The sequence below is a fragment of the Peromyscus eremicus genome, chromosome 16_21, assembly GCF_949786415.1.
Source record: "Peromyscus eremicus chromosome 16_21, PerEre_H2_v1, whole genome shotgun sequence".
NCBI lineage: Eukaryota > Metazoa > Chordata > Mammalia > Rodentia > Cricetidae > Peromyscus > Peromyscus eremicus.
Genome location: NC_081432.1, coordinates 12,021,735 through 12,040,463, shown reverse-complemented (window position 1 = coordinate 12,040,463; position 18,729 = coordinate 12,021,735). Strand labels below are relative to the sequence as shown.

Genomic DNA, 18,729 nt, shown 5'->3' with positions numbered 1-18,729 from the left:
AACCCAGGAAAATGAGTGGCATCGTTTATTTCAAACTAGGCCAGCTGGGTTTGCAGCTCTCCTTCTGCTGGTCTGATGTTTTATAAATGGAAACCTGGTTTTTCTTCCCTGGCATCTTTTTTTTTTTTTTTTTTTTTTGATTTTTATTTTTGGCCAAATTTTGTGTTTCGCAGGAAAAAAAAAAAAAAACAACTACAGTTTCGGATGTGATTAACTGTTCTTTTTTAAATGCAGATTTTCAAAACACATTTCATTTCAGGTGTCCCTTTTGTGTCTGGCTTGCTGAGTATAGAAGTTGTCATCTGGACGATTCTGCTCCTCGGCTCCAAAGAATTCTGGGGCGAATGGCACCCCGACGCCAGCCTCATGGGACATATGTACATAAGCCTCTGCAACGTCCTCTTGTAATTGGTGCCGTTTTCTGCTTCATTTTTATTTAAGAAAAATAAATGTGATGTATTTACAGAAGGTTCTTTACTAGGAGCGAATGAACAATCGCTAAATGTCTCGGTATTTAAAGTGTAAATTATCTATGGCTTTGCCAAAAGAAGGGAGGACAGGCAAGAGAAGGCACTCCCTGGTCCCCAGATACTCCAAGCCTGAGGTGGGCTGGGAGCCGCTCAGACTCCTGTGAAGGCACAGCCAGAGTTGTGGCCTGAAGGAACCCCTGCTGGGACCTGGGACCTTGCATTCCAGGCCTTCTAGCCCCAGGGCCCACAGACGCTGGTCTGGAAAGAGCCCTGGCTGTGTATAAATACAAAACCCCCTGCTGCCAGGGGGATGGCACCACGAGAGCCCTTGCCAAACCTCTCTCAACCCTTTGTTTGGTACCCATGAGTCCAAGGTCAATGTACAGAATCGCAGCCAAGGAGTTGAGATGTACAGAGGGACAGAAGAGCTGATGACCGTATGAAAGTCCAAGATTGTCTACTTTAAGAAAATAAAATACCCTGAATGGAGCCGAATCTTGTTCCCGTGTGCTGTGTGTGGCTCGTGTGTGGCTCAGCTCGGTGCCGTCTAAAGCGGCTAGAGACACCTTCCACACTGGGGTCTCTCCCACTCCTTCCTCATGTCTCCATACATGTACAGGTAAAGTCATTTTGGAGTGAATTTAAAGAGGAGGAGAGTTACAGAAGAGAATAAACCCACCAGACCCCTCAGATGTGACCTCTGATGGCAGAAGATTGTAAATGATAGTGCTGACCCATTTCTGCGGTTCCCAAGACCCCACCCAGCACTGGCCCTGCTTGCACTGTTACTGGGACTCCTTACCCCACAGATAAGCTCTTCAGGGGTGTCAGTTGGCTTCCCAGGAGGAAGAAAGTATAGCACAGATCCCCTCCTGCCCACTCGGTGGCTTTTGTGTTCAGAAGTACTTGGGGTGGTAGAGTGGTACTGATACAAGTCAGGGAGGTATGCCCAACGAGGGTCCGCTTCAGGTGCCGTCAGACTGTACAGTGACAGTGATACTCCGCACCTCTGCGGGTGGCCAGTGGTGACCACCTTATACTTGGGGAAGCATCCCAAGATCAAGGTCAGGAATCAGGCAGTTGGGGGATTCCCTCAAGTCAGTGGAACTCGGTGTTCTTCATGGGGAACACAGGAGGAGTAGGGTGCTTGGATCCCCACCCTGCACTGCATGTGGATGGGGCAGGAATCCAGGAGGCACACAGGATGACCCTGAAACTGTTTCCTCCGAGGAGAACTCCAGACAGAGCCCTGAGTGTAGGACAACGGACATCCACACAAACATACTCAGATACAAACACACAGACCCGGGTCTCTGGTCCACCTACCCTCCTACCTATGTGGGAATCTCCTTCACCTGTCCCCATGTCACCAACTCTAAGAACCCAAGGGCTTTTGTTTAAGGAGATAAAATGTTCAACTGTAAGTCACTAAGACGTACTCTGCTTTTAATACCAGCTGTGAGCAGATTTCACTGTGAGCATCTTTAATCTAAAAATACACAGCTGAAGGGAAAGTAGAAAGATTCTGCCTCCCTGGGTGTGTGCAGGGAGCAGAGGAGGCCTGACCCAGGAAGTGGCTTTCCTCTAGAGCCCCATGGGCACCTTCTCGGGATCCCTCCCAGCCCGTATTGGTTACTTGTCCCGTTGCCTTGGCTACAATAACTGACAAAGGCAACTTACTTTGGCTCACAGTCTGAGGTTCCAGGCCATCGTGTTGGGGAAGTCATAGCGGTAAGAGCAGCTGATCACACTGCATCCATGATCAAGAATGGGAGAGCCCATGTGCCCCTTTTTGTTCATCTAGAACCCAGCATGTGACGTGGTGCTACCCAGAATCAAGGTGGGTCTTCCCTCCTCCACCTGCCTAATCTATATCATCCTTCCCAGGGTTGTCCAATGGCTGAGCTAATCTATACTGACCATCAACAGGCATGCCCAGAACCTGATCGCCCATGAGAGTCTAGATCCTGTCAGGTTCACAATATCAACCATCCTACCCTCCAGAGACAGGCCTCCGTTCTGCGTACCATGCTGGGCTGTCTGTGACAGTTTTTACTTCCTTCCTTCTTGCTCTCCAACCTCATCGGCCTAGATATTTCCATCCTTCAGGATCAAGCTTAAGTCCACCTCAGCCTGTCAAAGTCTTATCCTTCCCCATGTCCCCACCTTCCCACACTCACCCGCTCTAGATCAGTATAGTAATAGCAAGTTTCACTGATTCATCCGCCAGGTACTGTCTGACCTTCCCCCGGGGGGCAAAGGCTGACCCTAAGAGGCCCAGGAGAGGCCTGCAAGGTAAACACCACTAGCCGGCTTTGGCAGGGAAATTGGCAACAGGACTTAAAAGGAAGTAAGTGGGAAACTGATGACAAGAATAGCTGAAGGGACTGGCCTGCCCTCTGAGGGTGCTGTCTAGTCTCTCCCAAGACGCACCACCATCCGGGACTACCACCTTCCTCGAGGACCTGTAGGGTCACGGATGTATGGGAATCCATGATGGTTACGGTGATGCTGGCCGCCCTCAACAGCTGTGCTCTACACCACACTCCTAAGAAGCTGACATTGTTTATTCTGCTTCACAAACAAGGAGACGACATGGAGAGATGGCTCTGCTCAAGCATGAGGAGCAGAGTTCAACTCGCAGCCTTCACATGAAACACCGGGCCTCGTGGTGTGGGTTTGTAATCCCGGTACGGGGGAGGTGGAAGCAGACGTATCCACAGTGCTTACTAGCCAGCCCAGCCTACATCCCAGTCAAATACCCTGTCTCCAAATAAGGTGGACAACTTCTCATCCTTGCTCCCCTCTTCTCTCATCATCCTCTGTTTGAAAGCTTTCAAAATAAACTCATAAGAAAAAAGTGTTCAACTGTATGTGAATACTCTAGAGAAATCTAGACCAATTAAATAGTCAAAAATGTCTAAAGGAAATAAAACGTTATTAAAATGTAAAAAAGAGGGACAGTTCTCATGAACTAAAACCCAAGGTTATCTATGGCTCCACACACATATATGCCTGTGTGCACATGCACACGCTTACACATACACACACACACACACACACACACACACACACACACACAAAGGCAGAGACCTTAATGGAACAACTTCTCACCACCCAACAGCATAGCAAATGACTTGGCGAGTCTACAGCGTCTAAGGCTTGTAGTGGTCTGTCTAGGCCCTAGATAATAGCAGACATCCAAAACAAATGGGCAGAGAATGGGCCCAGCTGGCACAGGGGTGAATGTCATGGAGGGCGGCATTGCACCATGAGGATGAGCAGCCACCAGAAGCTGGATAGCACTCTTGGGGGACTCATCTCACCGACAGAGGCCTAACAGGGAGCTTCAGGACTGGGGTGGTTCCCGCATCAGGTGCCAGCCAAAACAGCCTAGAGTGTGGCCCCAGGGGACCCAGCCCCTGTGGTAATTCCATTGGTAATGGGCTATTTTGAACCCTAGGGGATACTGTGAAAACATACTGGAATCAGCTAAGAAAGCCTTCTTGGCCAAAGAGAGGTGGTGAGGGTAAGTTCTGGAACTGTGGTCAGTCTTGACGGGCTAGCCAGGTAAAGGATCTGTCCTGCTGGAGGTGCCAGGGGGTAGAGAGGATAGGTGGAGATACCCAGAAACTATTGACAGCAGCCCAGAAACCACATAGGTCCTTGTAATCAGTCATTGTCCTAACTAAGGCCAGAGAGAGGAGCAGTTTCTTGGACTGTCAGGCTAAGGACATGGGGGTGGTGTCAGACACAAGAGAGGTGTGGGTGGGGGTGGGGTGCTTCCCAGACTACCTCTTCAGCTGCCAGGAAACTGAGGTAGATGCTGCAGAAGAACAAGGGTTGCCCAGCTGGGGCTGCGGTATCCTGATGAAGGGCGAGTTTCTCCAGCAGCCCTTCACTTCAGGGAATAGCCGGTCCCTACAGGTTCAGCTCCCCGTGGGAACAGCTTCCCGGATCTCAGTCGAGCCCAGACAATATGGCTCCAGGGAAGCTCCCTGCAGCATTTTAACCTTCCCAGGTTCAAAACCGCATGCAAACATCTTCCTGCGGTGCCCGCTGCCCCCACTGAGATCTAGACGTGGTCCGAAGCCAGGGGATGATTTCCACAGATGGAGGCTGTGCGCCATCTCTGGCTGTTTGTGGGTATGTCTGGCTAGAAAGGATACCGGCATTCACCACAGGGGCTTGACCCAAGGCCAGGCAGCCCACATCAGGACCAGAGATAGTAGATTACACTGCCACCACTGTATCTGGGCCAACATCGGAGAGCCAGGCTCAGCAGGAGGAAGTTACGTGAGAAAGGGCCAAGCCAGACTCATCCAGAGAACCAGTCAATGCCTGAAACAAAGGAGGACCCTGGGTGGGAACTCACGGCCACCAGTTTCTGGGGAGCCTGGCCTGGCAGCCCCTCTGTGGCATTTACCGCTTCTATTTTGGTTTCTTCTCTCAACAGGGCAACCCCCTTAGGACCTAAGAAGCTCATCACTGGGACAGGCCCTATCCTAGTCCTGGAGCACCCCCTGCTGGTTATTCTAGGAACAAGTCAGACCAAAGATTTGGAAGGGAAAAAAAAACCTGCAGGTACACCCACCTGCTAAATAATATTAGCTACACGCAAGATACTCTAGAGGCTGGCGGTGCCATGGGAGCAGCAGGCATCAAGGATGCCATGGTTTAAAAACAACAAACCTTCAATGTGGCCATGGACAGGAAGCCCCATAACATATGTTTCAAGCTAGCCGAGCACCCAAACAAACAACACAGGCTCCCACCAACTAGCTACTGCCCAAGGTTACATACTGATAAGAGAGACGCTGAAGTAGAAGTCCATGCCACACCCAGAAGCCCAGCTAGGACACCATGTGACATACAGCCACCCCCCGCGAACCCCAAAGCCACAGCACCCAAGTGGTCCCAAGATGCATCTCGACCCAGGCATCCACCACACTGCCTTCCTCCCTCTGCCCATTTTCCCGGTCACCACCCCAAGCCCTTGCTGCCGATCCTTCCACCTCCCTCCTGGGGACCTCATCCACAATGACCGGCACCCATCAAGGCCCGGGGCTGAGAGCTGACGCCGCAGTCTCCGGAAAGGCTGTGTTCACTGGGCTTGTCTGCACAGCAGACGCCGCACTCCTGTTGTTTGGGTTCTACAAAGAGACGGGGAGCATCCGACAGAGAGCCCAGAACACCAGAGCTTTCAGAACTCTGGCAGGATTGATTGGTGAGGTCTAGAAAGATGGGCAAAGCTCCATTCTAGGTATGACCTTCACAGGCTAAAAGTGAAAAATAAAGTCTCCTATTTCCTGGAAAGCATGGCAGGATGTCTTCATGAGCTCAGGGTAAATGGGACTGTCTTTTGTAGCAATCCCCCACCTTGGGGAAGCACAAAGGAATGTCTGGTGAGACCAACTTCCAAATGAAGAACTTTGGGGTCAACAAACGAACAAATAATGAGAAGCGACCTATCTCGGTTAGTTTTCCTGTCGCTGTGATAAAATACTCTTGACCGAAGCAGTTAACGGAAGGAAGGGTTTATTTGGCTCAGAGATCCAGGAATGATCCATCACAAGAATGTCACAGCAGCTGGAGCCTGAGGCAGCTGTCAGCGAGCGACACATTCACAGTCAGAAAGAAGAGAGTGACCGATTCATGTGTTCAGCTCACTTTCTCCTTTTCTTCAGGATCCTAGCCCAGGGCATGATGCCACACACAGTGGGTTGGGTCTTCCCACACCAAATAACATGCCCAAGACAGTCCCGAAAGCGCATGCCCAGAGCCCGTTTTCTAGGTGATTCTAGGTCTCATTGAGTTGGCAATGGAGATTAACCATCATGCTACCCAGCCAGTCCAGGAAAAAAAAAATGATATTGTCAGTGCAGGTGATCAACAAACACGTGGGATCTGGGACAACTCCTTCATGTTAACGAGAAGTAGAAGAACTAATTGGCAGGGTGGATCCCAGCTCCCCAGAGGCAATGAGCAGAGAGGAGCCTGAGGTAATGCTGAGCAGAGAGATGTTCATTCTCACTGGTCACACCCGCTCATTCTCACTGGTCACACCCGCAGGCAACACCATACGGCAGTGATCTACCACAGCACACCATTGGGCTAACTGATAAAGATGCCACTGCCTGGGGGAGGGCAGGCTGGGAAGCAGTTCTGGCATCCTGCAAAGGGAAGGCAGGCAGGCATCTAAGGCCAGCAACACCTTCCCTAGAAGACTCTAGGGCGTCCCTCTTGTGAACCAGAAAGGTCTATGCCGAGGTGCTCATTCCTCATTCCTCCTGCATCCCAGAAGTGGAAACAGCCAACAGGGGAACATGTCACAGTATATTCAAGAGCCAGGCATGGTGGCGTACATCTTTAATCCCAGCACTTGGGAGGCACAGGCAGGCAGATCTCGGTGAGTTCGAGGCCAGCCTGGTCTACAAAGTAAGTTCTGCCAGGATAGCTAGGGCTGTTACACAGAGAAACCCTGTCTCAAAAGACCCAAAGAACAAAACAAAATATAATACATTCAAAATGACAAAAGAGTGCAGTGAGAGTATAAGATCCTTCGATACAACGTGGGTATGTTTCAAAATTATAATATTAGGGCTAGTGAGGTGCTCCACAGGTAGCAGCACTTGTCACACATTTCTGGTGACCTGGAATCTATGGGTTTCTTTTGTTTGTTTTTTAAATGGATGCAGTAGCAGGCATCTGTAATCCCAGCGTTCCTAAGGTAAAAACAGAGGGTGGAACCAGAATTGCCCAGAAGTCTTGAGCCAGCTAACTTGGAGTATGCAGGACAGCATCAGGAGCAAACCAAACCTGACCTCCACAAGGTGGAAGGCAAGAACCAACTCCCAAAAGTTCAAAAGTTGCCCTCTGCCCTCCACACACAAACCATCTCTCTCTCTCTCTCTCTCTCTCTCTCTCTCTCTCTCTCTCTCATTATCATCATCATCATCATCAACTGTGATGCTGTGTGGAAAGAGATGTACTACACATATACAATAATTCTTTTCAAAATTATAATATTACTTCTTAGGAAATTTTTAAGTTGCAAAGGGATACATGCAGCAAGACCCACTTAACACAGACTTAAAGTATGCAAAGTAGCATTATATATATACTTTTTCATATACTATATCTGTGGCAAAAATCCATGTACATGTTGTAGGGTTATATTTACTAAATTGTTAGCGGCTCAAGGGAGAGGAAGAGGAAGGGTACTATGTGTTGAGAGATACAGAGAGTACTTGGACTGTATCTATGCCTTAAGTGGATACAATCAGATGTCCCTTGGCGGCAGAATAGACAAACTCTAGTATACTCACTTAATGTGAATCCTAGCCTTCCAAAGTCATTTATGATCCAACAATGAAACACTAAACGAAAGCATTCAAAACTGAAATAGTATAGACTGAATATTCTCATCTTCATAAAGCTTAGAGCCATAAGCTGAACTAGGAATGTAAACTCCACGATGGAGTATTGGTCAGCACATGTGAAGTCTGGGTTCAATACCACTACCCCAAAAGAAAAAAAAAATACCAGAAAACCCAGCATGTGGCCTTAACAGCTGAAGAAGTCACCCTGAGGAAGAGGAACCCAGAATCAGGCCTGTGGAAAGGCTTGGGAGGCTCCGAAGCTTTTTATTTGTGTTCATTTGTTACAGATTAAACTAAACATTTGCTTATTTGCATTTTTAGAAATGGATAGGACTCGGGGTATTCTCTTACTTCTGAGCTACACTCCCAACTTGGTAAAATACATTTGTTATGTTGGAACAAAAAGCTAACTTTGTTGCTGCCACTATGGTTTTGAGACAAAGTCTTACTCTGCGGTCCAGGATGGTCCTCCTCAGCACTCGGGAGTAGCTGGAGGTACAAGGTTGCACACTGTTGTACAGACCTGCCCTGAGGTCATTTTAAAAGGAAAAAAAAAAAGGACCAAGGACTGTGATCTGCAGCCTTGCACCAAGTGACCCAGAGGGGAAGACCACGGACAGTCGTATACCAGATCCCATGTGTGATGCAACCCTACCTGCAGGCAGCTGTGCCAGATGCTTGAATGCCTGGTGTAGGTTCTCCCGGCAGACGATCTGGTGATCATCCAGCAGGTGTGACAGGGCTAGGATGATGTCATGCTCTAAGAAGCCAGTTCTAAGGAAGGGAAGATGGGTTTAGACATCAGAAGACCATTTCGTGTTTCTTTTCTTCGTTTTTTTAAAGATTTGTTTATTTTATGTGTTATGGGTGTTTTGCCTACATGTATGTGTATATATCACATGTGCACCTGGTATTCAAGGAAGTCAGAAGAAAGCCTGGAACTGGAGCCACCATGTGGGTGCTGAGAACCAAACCCAGGTCCTCTGCAAGAGCAACAAGTGTTCATAACCACTCTTCTGTCTCTCCAAACCCAATTTCATTTGTCTTAACAGCTGAAGGCTCTTCTGTTGTGTAAATACACTGCATTTTAGCTATCCATTCATCAGTTTATGGGCATTGGCGTTGTTTCCATGTCCTGGATATTGTGAATAAAGCAGCGCTTTATCACATGGCTGATCAGTTATCGCTACCATAGGATACAGAGTCCTTTGGGCATGAGCTCAAGAGTGGTATAGCTGGATGGTGTGGTAGATCTATTTCTAGCCTCTTGAGGAACCACCACACAGATTTCCACAGTGGCTGCATCCAGTTTACACTCCCACTAGCTGTGAAGAAGTCTTCTTTCCTTACATCCAGGCTAACTTTGTCATTTTTTTTTTTTTTTTTTTTTTTTTTTTTTTTTTGGTTTTTCGAGACAGGGTTTCTCTGTGTAGCTTTGTGCCTTTCCTGGAACTCACTTGGTAGCCCAGGCTGGCCTCGAACTCACAGAGATCCGCCTGGCTCTGCCTCCCGAGTGCTGGGATTAAAGGCGTGCGCCACCACCGCCCGGCCATCTTTTTTTTTTTTTTTTTTTTTTTTTTTTTTTTTATCTTAGCCATTCTGACAGGAGTAAGTTGAAATCTCAAATTCATTTTAATATGCATTTCCCCCCCCCATAGCAGAGGATGTTGAATATGTTTGAAAATGTTTCTCAACCATTTGTATTTCATCTTTTGAGAACTCTCTGATTAACTAGTTTTATGCCTCATTTTTAACTGGGCTGTTTTCTTGGAGTTTAGTTTTTTTGGTTCTTTGTATAGTCTAGCTATGACTGGTGTAGCTGGTGGATCGTTTTTCCCATTCTGTAGACTGCTTCTTCATGTGAGTGGTGGTTTTCTTTGCTGTATAGACGCTCTTTAGTTTCATGAGGTCCTATTTATTAGTTATTGGTCTGAGTGCCTACCCTATCAGTGTCTTTTTCAGAAAGTCCTTTCCTGTGTCAATGAGTTCAAGTATATTCCTTACACTTTGTCTTCTATCAGATTCAGGGTATCAAGACTTATGTTGAAGTCCTTGATCCATTTGGAGTTGAATTTTGTGCTAGGTGAGAAATAAAGCTATCTTTCCGTTCTTCCACACATAGCTATTTTCTTTGACTATCAACATTTGCTGAAGATGCTCTTTTCTCCAATGCGTATTTTTGGCTTTTTTGTCAAAAATCAGTTGGCTATAAGAGTGTGTGTGTGTAGCAGAAGTTTCAGGGAGAAGCAACTGAGAAACTCTAGGCCTATAGGCTGAAGATGGATGCCCCAACATTACAGAGGAACTTTAGGTGACTGTCCAGGCAGCCAGATGTCTCTGTCATTCTAGATTTTTGCAAGTTTCTTACAACGCACTTCCTGTTTACTTAGGTAAAATTATATCCTTCTGAGGGTCTTTGATGGAGTTGAAAACTAGATAGTTATAATTATAGCTTTCCTTAGTCATGATAAAAGATAAATTAGATATAAAACTTTAGACTCATAAAATAGGATAGATGGTAGAATATTTTCTACTTTTGCCAAATATAAATAGACTAGATATTGTAACTGTAATTCTTGCTTGATTACTGCTTTATTATATATAATTTTACTATGTTAAAACCTTCCTTTTTGATTATACATAAAAGGGGAAGTGCTGTGGGATTTCTTTCTGTATGCTGTGAATATATGCTGTTCCCATTGGTTAGTAAATAAAGCTGCATTGGCCTATAACAGGGCAGGATGGAGCCAGGTGGGAAAATCCAAGAGAGATAACGAGAGGAAAAAGGATCGGGAGGGGGGTGTGGGGAGACACTGAACTGCTGTCCAAGGAGTAACATGTAATGGGATGCAGGTAAAACCACGGGACATGTGGTGATATGCAGATAAATAGAAATGAGTTAATTTAAGATGAAAGAGCTAGCTAGCAAGAAGCCTGCCATAGACCATACAGTTGGTAATTAATATAAGCCTCTGAATGGTTATTTTATAAGTGGCTACAGGACCAAGGGGCCGGGTGGGACCTGAGAAACTTTGTTACATGTGTGCTTACATATGGGGTCTCAATTCTATCCCAATGACCAATATGTCTGTTTTTATGCCAGTGCAGTGCTGTTTTTATTACTATAGCCCTATGATCTCTGAAGAGCTTTAGATAAGATCAAGTCAGTGACCCTGCTGGAATCCATGCTATCTCAAGCCAGAGAGATCTTCCACCTTCTAGAAACCTGGGAGGCCATAAACACAAAGCATAGTGGCTTGTGGAGTGGTAAGAACCACAGTCCTCTCACTTTCGAGCAATGTCTCTGGATCCTTCTAGCCTGGATTCTTTTCACCGTTTCGAGCATCAGTCCGGCCACCTGTGAAGTGGCACACGGCAGCAGAAACCTGGAACCCACCTTGCCTACACAGTGGAGCTGAGCTCACCGCTGTTCTCCAGCTCCGGCTCCCAGGGAGAGATTTCACAGCCTGGCACCCCCAGACTCTTCCCAGTCCTCTCTTCTCTTGCCTTCTCCCAACTGACTTATGCTTGCAGCCCTCTGCTTCCCTCCAGACCCATGGCTGCCCTCTACGCTTGTTCTAACAACACATAAGTTAATTAAATATTAGGTAAGCCAATTAAATGAAGAATTATTTTTATTTCCTCTTGAAAGAAATTTTGAATGCTATGTAAAAAACTCAAACGAGTCTCTTTAAAAAAGTGAGATGATTGTAAGATATTCTACATTTTTGTGTGCAGATTATTTCAATCGTGTCTTTTTTTTTTTTTATCTTAGTGTGCTTTTGAGAAACGTGCTGCAAATCGAACTGGTGGTTTAAGCAGAAAAGTCCACAGAAACCACCACCTGATGGACCCATATCCCAGAAAAGGCCTGGGTCTCACGCAAAGATGGGCAAATGTCTTGTTGTTTGTGATTTTGAGTTAATTGGGCTGATTTAAAGGAAATTCGTTGTTTCTTTTATTCCTTGACTGTGAACCATTTCTTTGAAGTAGACAACAGCATCTGCAAAGGAGTCTCCTGAGGTCACACCTGTCAGGGTGGGTTCGGGAATAAAGCCATGTCTGAGGCTCTTCGCTAAATGTCCAGCACAAAGGACATGCCCAGCCAGTCACGGCACTGTGACATTGGTGAGAACTTAATCTTAGAGGATGATTTGCACCATTCTGGAAAAAGAAGATGCTAGGAGGACACACCCACTCCAGAGCTGCTGGGCTTCCTCCTCTTCCCCCTCCCATGATTCATTCCACACCAAGCATTCTTTGCACACTGGCTGGCATGCTTCTTGGTCCCAGTTCTCAGGGGACTAGGACAGGAGGATCACTTGTACCAAGGAGTTCTGGACTAGCCTGAGTAACACAGCAAGGGGGGAAGGAGAGGGGAAGGGAGGGAGGAATGGTGGGATTTCCCTTCCTTATCTACCGTAATTTACAGGGAAAGGGCTAAATTTAGAATCCTGCACAGAGCACATTTGGGAGGGACAACTTTAAGATGTATTCTGGCTCAGTTTCAGGGCAGGGAAGGCATGTCAGTAGGACCAGCTACTTACTATCTGTGGTATCAGAAGCTTATGCACACTTGCTTATATCCCAGCAAATTGGGAGGGAGAGGAAGAGGCCGACTCCAGCCGGAACCCAGGCTTGGCTGTGACCTGTAGAATCCATGCTGACAGCTAGGCTCCATGTCCAAAAGGTTCCACAACCTCCCCCAAAATAGTATCCGGAGCTTCCTCGGGGAGCACAGGTGGGTCAACGCTACTACAGTCTGTCTCCAACTCCAGAGCACAATGGTCATCCTCTCTCCCCTGAGGTTTTCTTAGACAAAGTAAGTGAGACCAAGAGATTTGGCTAGGTTGCAGAGCAGGAAAGGGTACCTCACCACCGACGGGCCAGAGCCCATGTCCCTACCCCACTGCTCTGATGGCAGCATTGACCTACCTTCTTGAATTAGGGCCCAGACTGGCACTGTGTACCCCCTACACATGTCCCACCACAGCACCGAGCAGCATCTGTCTCAAGCAGGTACAGGGAGGTCACTAAGGGTCTGAAAGCATGGGGTAACATCAAAGCCCGGAGTGGCTTTGAATTTTTCTGAAACAACATGAGGCCCTTTGGGTACGATATGAAGCCTTTCTCAATGTCAGTATTTACACTAAACAAGCCTGAGACAGTTGGCAGCTTGCCCTCAGAGCTCCTGTCTTTCACTGTGAGCCTCTATACAATGGCAGTGGTCTTTATGCGGGAGACTCCGGAGAGGGCATGGTGGTGTGGTCTGAAGTGCTACCTTTTTAAAAAAAAAAATTTTTTTTTTCAGTATTGGAAGCAGAACAAGGGGTCTTATACGTGGTGGGCACATGCTCTGCCACTGATCTACAGCCTTACCTAGGATTCTGCTTTTGTACCAAGCACAGCCAGTGCTCCCTAATCAAGGCGACGAGCTCAGCTAACGGGAGAAAGCACCCTGCCCCAACTGCCACCCGGTCTCTAACTAGCAAGGTGAAATAGCGTTTACGTGCAAATAGCGAAACTTGACACAGGAGAAGACCATTACACACTGTGTCCTCGGCGTCTCAGCAGGAGGTGAGACCTGTTCAGACCGCACAACAGAAAGGTGAAGCCACGCTCCCTATGAGCAGCTAAGACAAGGGACTCAGGAACGGCAAAAGTTTTGCGGATGTTGAATCTGAACGTTCTGCCTTCAACGGGGGAAGGCCAGAACCAGGATCTAACATAAAATCAGTCTAGAACAGCATTTGAGTACAGCTCCAGGGTAGAGCACCTGCACAGCATGCATGCGGCCCTGGGTTTAATCTCCCGGGACCAAGGAAAGGGTTTGGAACAGAATCCTGTTATGCCCTACAGAGAGAATTGTCATCAACAAATAAAAGCACTACCTGAGCAGTGCTACCAACAGAAGTTAGAGCACTCGGTCACGCAAGGATGTCTGGGGGGAAGGTAGCACAGTTTCTAACTGTGACCTTGGTTTTTATTAGTAGTTGCCCACCTGCCTACGTTGTGGGTGGCCATGATGTACAGCACCTCGGTGGTCTTTATCCGTACCAGGTTATCATCATCCTTCAGCAGGACCTTCAGGCTCTCCAGGCAGCCTGTGGAGACAGGAAAGCTTTTGAACATTTGCCAGTTCAAAAAAAAAAAAAAAATGGATAGAAGTCAGCATGTGACCCAATGTTTGGCAACAGGAAAGTACCACTTTGGGTTTGGGGGAGTCAAGTCAGTGGCACAGCATCTGTTAGTAGAAGGGGTTCACAACCCGGGACCATCTCTCTTAATCTCTTCATAATTCTTCTCTCTCTCTCTGACTATTTTGAGACAGAGTCTCACTATGTAGCCCTGGCTGTCCTGGAACTCACTCTGTAGACCAGGCTCCTGGCTACAAACTCACAGAGATCCGCCTGCCTCTGCCTCCCGAGTGCTGGGATTAAAAGTGTGCGCCACCACACCTGGCGTTGTCTGTGCCAGTTACCTTGGGTTTTTTGTTTTGTTTTTTTGTCTTTTTATTGTTTTGTCTTTTTTCTTCCTTCTGGACCTGGGAACTGAACCCAGGGCCTTGTGCTTGCAAAGCAAGCTCTCTACCACTGAGCTAAATGCCCAAATCCTCACTTTTCCTATTCACTCCTCCTCTTGTAGTCAGCCCTGGGGTTAAGATAATTGCCCTTGACATTTCTTTGATCTCAGGAGAGACATGAGGTCAGATTGGAAACCTGCCATATGCATGCTGCTCTTGCAGAGGACCCCGAGTTCAATTCTCAGCACCCACATCAGGCCGCTCACAACCACCTATAACATCAGCTCTGGGGATCAGACACCCTCTTCTGACCTCCACAGGCACGTGCCTTCACAAACACATACCCACCCACAGACACACACACATAATGAAAATATAAAAAGTAAAATTAAAAAAAAAAAAAGAGACATTCCACAAACTGGTCACATGCATGCCCTTGAATTGGCTAGATCCAGGGACGCCAGATTTAGTGTATAAAGATCCTGCTTAAATTTTTAATGATTTACTTATATTACTTTAAATTATGTATAGGTGTGTGTGTGTGTGTGTGTGTGTGTGTGTGTGCGCACAAGTAAGTTTGTGCACATGGGTGCAAGGGCACACAGAGGACAGAGGCCCCAGATGCCCTCCGGCTAGAGTGGCAGACATTTGTGGGTTCTCTGATGTGGGTGCTAGGATCTGAACTCAGGTCCTCTGGAAAAGCAGCAAGTGCTCCTAATCACTGAGCCATCTCTCCAGCCCCTCTATTTAATTTATTGGTTAGGCAACCTAAGACTCATGCTGCTCTCCTGGACAGTGATTTGCATATCTGTCGATTGAGACTGTTCCCTGTCTTGCAAGTATCATTGCACTTAGGGGTACTGCTGGCCTGAAATCAGGCTTAATAAGTAGCCAGGCTTCTGCTGATGCCATCCACTGTCTGAGCCACACCAGGACCCCAGTCATGACCACCTGAGGTGGGACACTCTCACCTATTTTGATGGCCTCATAGACATACTCAGGATCGTGCATGAGGTCACACAGAGCCACTAGGGCTTTCTGCCTTGTCTGGAGATTCGGTGATTGCAGCTCCTCATTAAGCTTGGGCAAGGCCCGGCAGCCATAAGCAATGGCAGCCTTTGTGGGGTCGATGTCAGGAGGCATATACATGGAGATCCGGGCATGAGCCATCTTTCCACACCCGTCAAAGGGCTTTGAAAATGAAGCTCTGTAGAAATCACTAATAAAAGAAAAAACAAAACAAAACAAACCTGTCGTTATTACTATTAGCATGTGGAACCCAGTAATCTCAGCCTCAAGACTGCCAGTGAAGACAAACACAGGTGAAACACACTTTCACCGCGATTTACAGACCAGCAGACAGAGGTGACAAGATTTCTCAAGGTCACAGCCCTGGTAAGTAACCCAAACTGCAAATCTCGGTCCTTAATGACAAAAGAAACTGCTTGGGCTACTTGATAGATGGGTTCCTTGGTCACAGGCACCAAGAAGAAAAACATTGACCAACCAAGCAAACATCAAGATGGCTTCTCCTTTGATGTCCCTGCTTAACCGGTGGCAGCCATAACTAGTGCCTAACTGGCATCTAATTCAACCACTCCATAAAGAGTCGCCCACATTTATAAGTAAGGGAACAGATATTGGCTAGGGAGTTGGTAAAGCTAGAAGCTTTGCAAGCAGAGGTCTTGCTCCTTCATGTCAAAGACATGTATTCACATGTTTAGGACACATTCCCAAGAAGGGATGAAGGTTAAATAATGATCTGTTATTATCTCCCCTCCCCCATTCTCTCTCTCTCTCTCTCTCTCTCTCTCTCTCTCTCTCTCTCTCTCTCTCTCTCTCTCTCTCTCTCTCTCTCTCTCTTGAACAACTAGACAATGTGGCTTCAGGGTTAAGAATGGGATATAGTCCAGGCCGTGGGTTACCCTTGACAAGTCATTCCCTCCATGTGTGTATCTGCAGCTGAAAAATTAGGTAATAAGAGTGCTTCCTTCCTGCTCTTCCAGCATTGTCATTTAACTGAGACCCAGGAGCCTGGCTGACCAGAACTTGAAATATATTGACTGTGGTTATTATCCTGATCTCTATTGCATTTAGCGGCAGGAGCAGGATTCAGTTCTGAAGTAAACGAAAAGCCAGACTCTGGTGCCAGCCACCAGCCAACAAGGGGAGGAAAGGGGCCAGGCTGGGAAGGTGGCAGTCATCTCTGAAATGGGCTCCACTCCAGGGAATCATGGTCTCTGGGACAGGGGCTGCTCTCCTGTAAAGGGCACACACGACAAGAATCCGGCCGCCAATGAAAAGGCGAGAGCCAGGGTGTGGGGGCGTGAGCCCTGTGTGAACGGAACTGGGTAGGTCAGGAAGCCCCCCCATGCCCTGTGCGGGGCACCTACCCGCTGCAGCGGCCTCACTTGCTTTACAGTGCCTGTAGTCATTCTCCTGGTGTCTGCCAGCCAGAGCGCTGATTCCATTCCCAAGCGACCTGGTTGCTAGGAGACTGCCAGCGTCTGCAGCTTCCTGGTCATCGCCCTAGAGGGCCAAGGCGCAGGCGCAAAAAGCCCGGGGGTTAAGCCCAGCCGAGACTGGAAGAACAATAATATTTTACAATGTTACTTTGTAGAACAAAGACAACCCGCTTTTGTGGTACTGGTGGGAATAGAAAGGACTTACTTACACTCTTCTCTTTCCTGTGTCCTTTGCATGCTTTGGGTCACCAGCTTGTTAAGAAGGTGCAACTTTACTCATTTTAAGGCTAAGAATCTCAAAGAGATTCAGTTAATTCCCCCGCAATTACACAGACCTGTCCCCAGAACTGCCTAGTCAGGCCCCACGTTTCTGCAAGCTAATCACCCAAACACATACTGGCTGGAGTGGTCGCCCCAACAGCACCTGCTTAACCTCCCCTTTGGCTGCTGAAGTGGATTCAGTACTGAGTCCAAACTCCTAACCTGAACCCCCGGGGTGTATTCCTTTATTGCCACTACCTGGGAGGTAGACACACAAAATAGCCAGACCCCTCCTAAACCCCCTCCCTCATACACACAACATACTGAAATCCTGCCTAGCATACTACACACAATACAGCAGGCCCAGCTTAACTTCCCTAACATATACACACAACATATGGAGACTCTGCATAAACACACACACACACACACACCCTAAAACCTTGCACAAACTCAAACACACACACTATGACAAGACCCTGACTGATATCCCCTATAGACACAACTCAGTCAGACCCAGCCCAGCCCCCAACAGCAAGACCTTGCCTGTGCCTGTTGTTAATGGTCTCTTTTATTCTGTTTATTATCTCTGTGCCAGACATATGCCAAGAAGCTTTCGGTAAATATAGAACGAGTGGTTGACGGACTTGAATTCAGAGTTATAATTTAGGCCGGGCAGTGGTGGCGCATGCCTTTAATCCCAGCCCTCGGGAGGCAGAAGCAGGCGGATCTCAGTGAGTTCTAGGTTAGCCTGGTCTACAAAGCGAGTTCCAGGACAGCCAGGAATGTTACACAGAGAAACCCTGTCTCGAAAAACCCCAAAACAAACAAACAAAAAAAGAGAGTTACAATTTAAAAGCCTTTTCTACAACTCACATATTACTGAATGCAGAAGTAACTCAAGTGAGAAAAGCTCTGTTTTGGTTTAGAATTTCCATGAGTGTTTGGCAAAATACCATGCCAGTGGGAAAACATGAAGTAGGACATGGTGAGGAGAAAGGTAGCAGGGATAAAATATTTCTGTGGACTTGCCCCCAGTGGCCCGGTTCCCCCCATAGTCTAAACCTCCACCAGCTGGGGACCAAGCGTTCAAAACGTGAACCTGTGGAGGATGTTTTACATCAGCGGTTCTCAACCTTCCTAACCCTGCGACCCTTTAAAGCAGTTCCTTTAATGCAGTTCCTCGTGTTGTGGTGACCCTCCCCCAACCACCATAAAGTTACTTTTGTTGCTACTTCATAACTAATTTTGCTACTGTTATGAATCGGAATTGTAAATGTCTGTGTTTTCCAATTGGTCCTGGGTGACCCCTGTAAAAAGGTCCCGACCCACAGGTTGAGAACCAATGTTTTATATTCCATTCACAAAAGCCAGGAAAACCCCTTTAGTTTCCCTTGTTCTTGATTGACTAAATGAAGGTCGCAGACGAGAAAGGTCACATATTTGGGTGTGTTAGGTAGTTTTCTCATGAGTATGACAAAAAGCAAATTGAGGGACAGAGGATTTATTTCAGCTCGTATATTGAGGATGCTTCTCGGTGGGGAAGGTACGTCGTCGGCTGAAGTGACTCTCAGCTGTGGCTCCTCACCTCCCCCCTCCTCCCCCTCCCCCCCCCCCCCGGAACTTGA

At 47.4% G+C, this 18,729-nt stretch overlaps 1 protein-coding gene across 1 annotated transcript in view; it reads right to left on the bottom strand.

The window, feature by feature from the left end:
* Rsph14 (radial spoke head 14 homolog) overlaps nucleotides 1–16,927 on the bottom strand; it is a 78,204-nt gene extending 61,277 nt beyond the window's left edge. Inside the window, exons 1-4 of the mRNA XM_059281484.1 lie at nucleotides 16,769–16,927; nucleotides 15,347–15,594; nucleotides 13,854–13,956; nucleotides 8,508–8,626 (exon numbers count right to left, since the gene is read on the bottom strand). Of these exons, the coding sequence (XP_059137467.1) occupies nucleotides 8,508–8,626; nucleotides 13,854–13,956; nucleotides 15,347–15,545 (421 nt within the window). The 5' untranslated portion in view covers nucleotides 15,546–15,594; nucleotides 16,769–16,927. The remainder of the gene's footprint in view (nucleotides 1–8,507; nucleotides 8,627–13,853; nucleotides 13,957–15,346; nucleotides 15,595–16,768) is intronic.
* Between the last annotated feature and the right edge of the window lie 1,802 nt (nucleotides 16,928–18,729).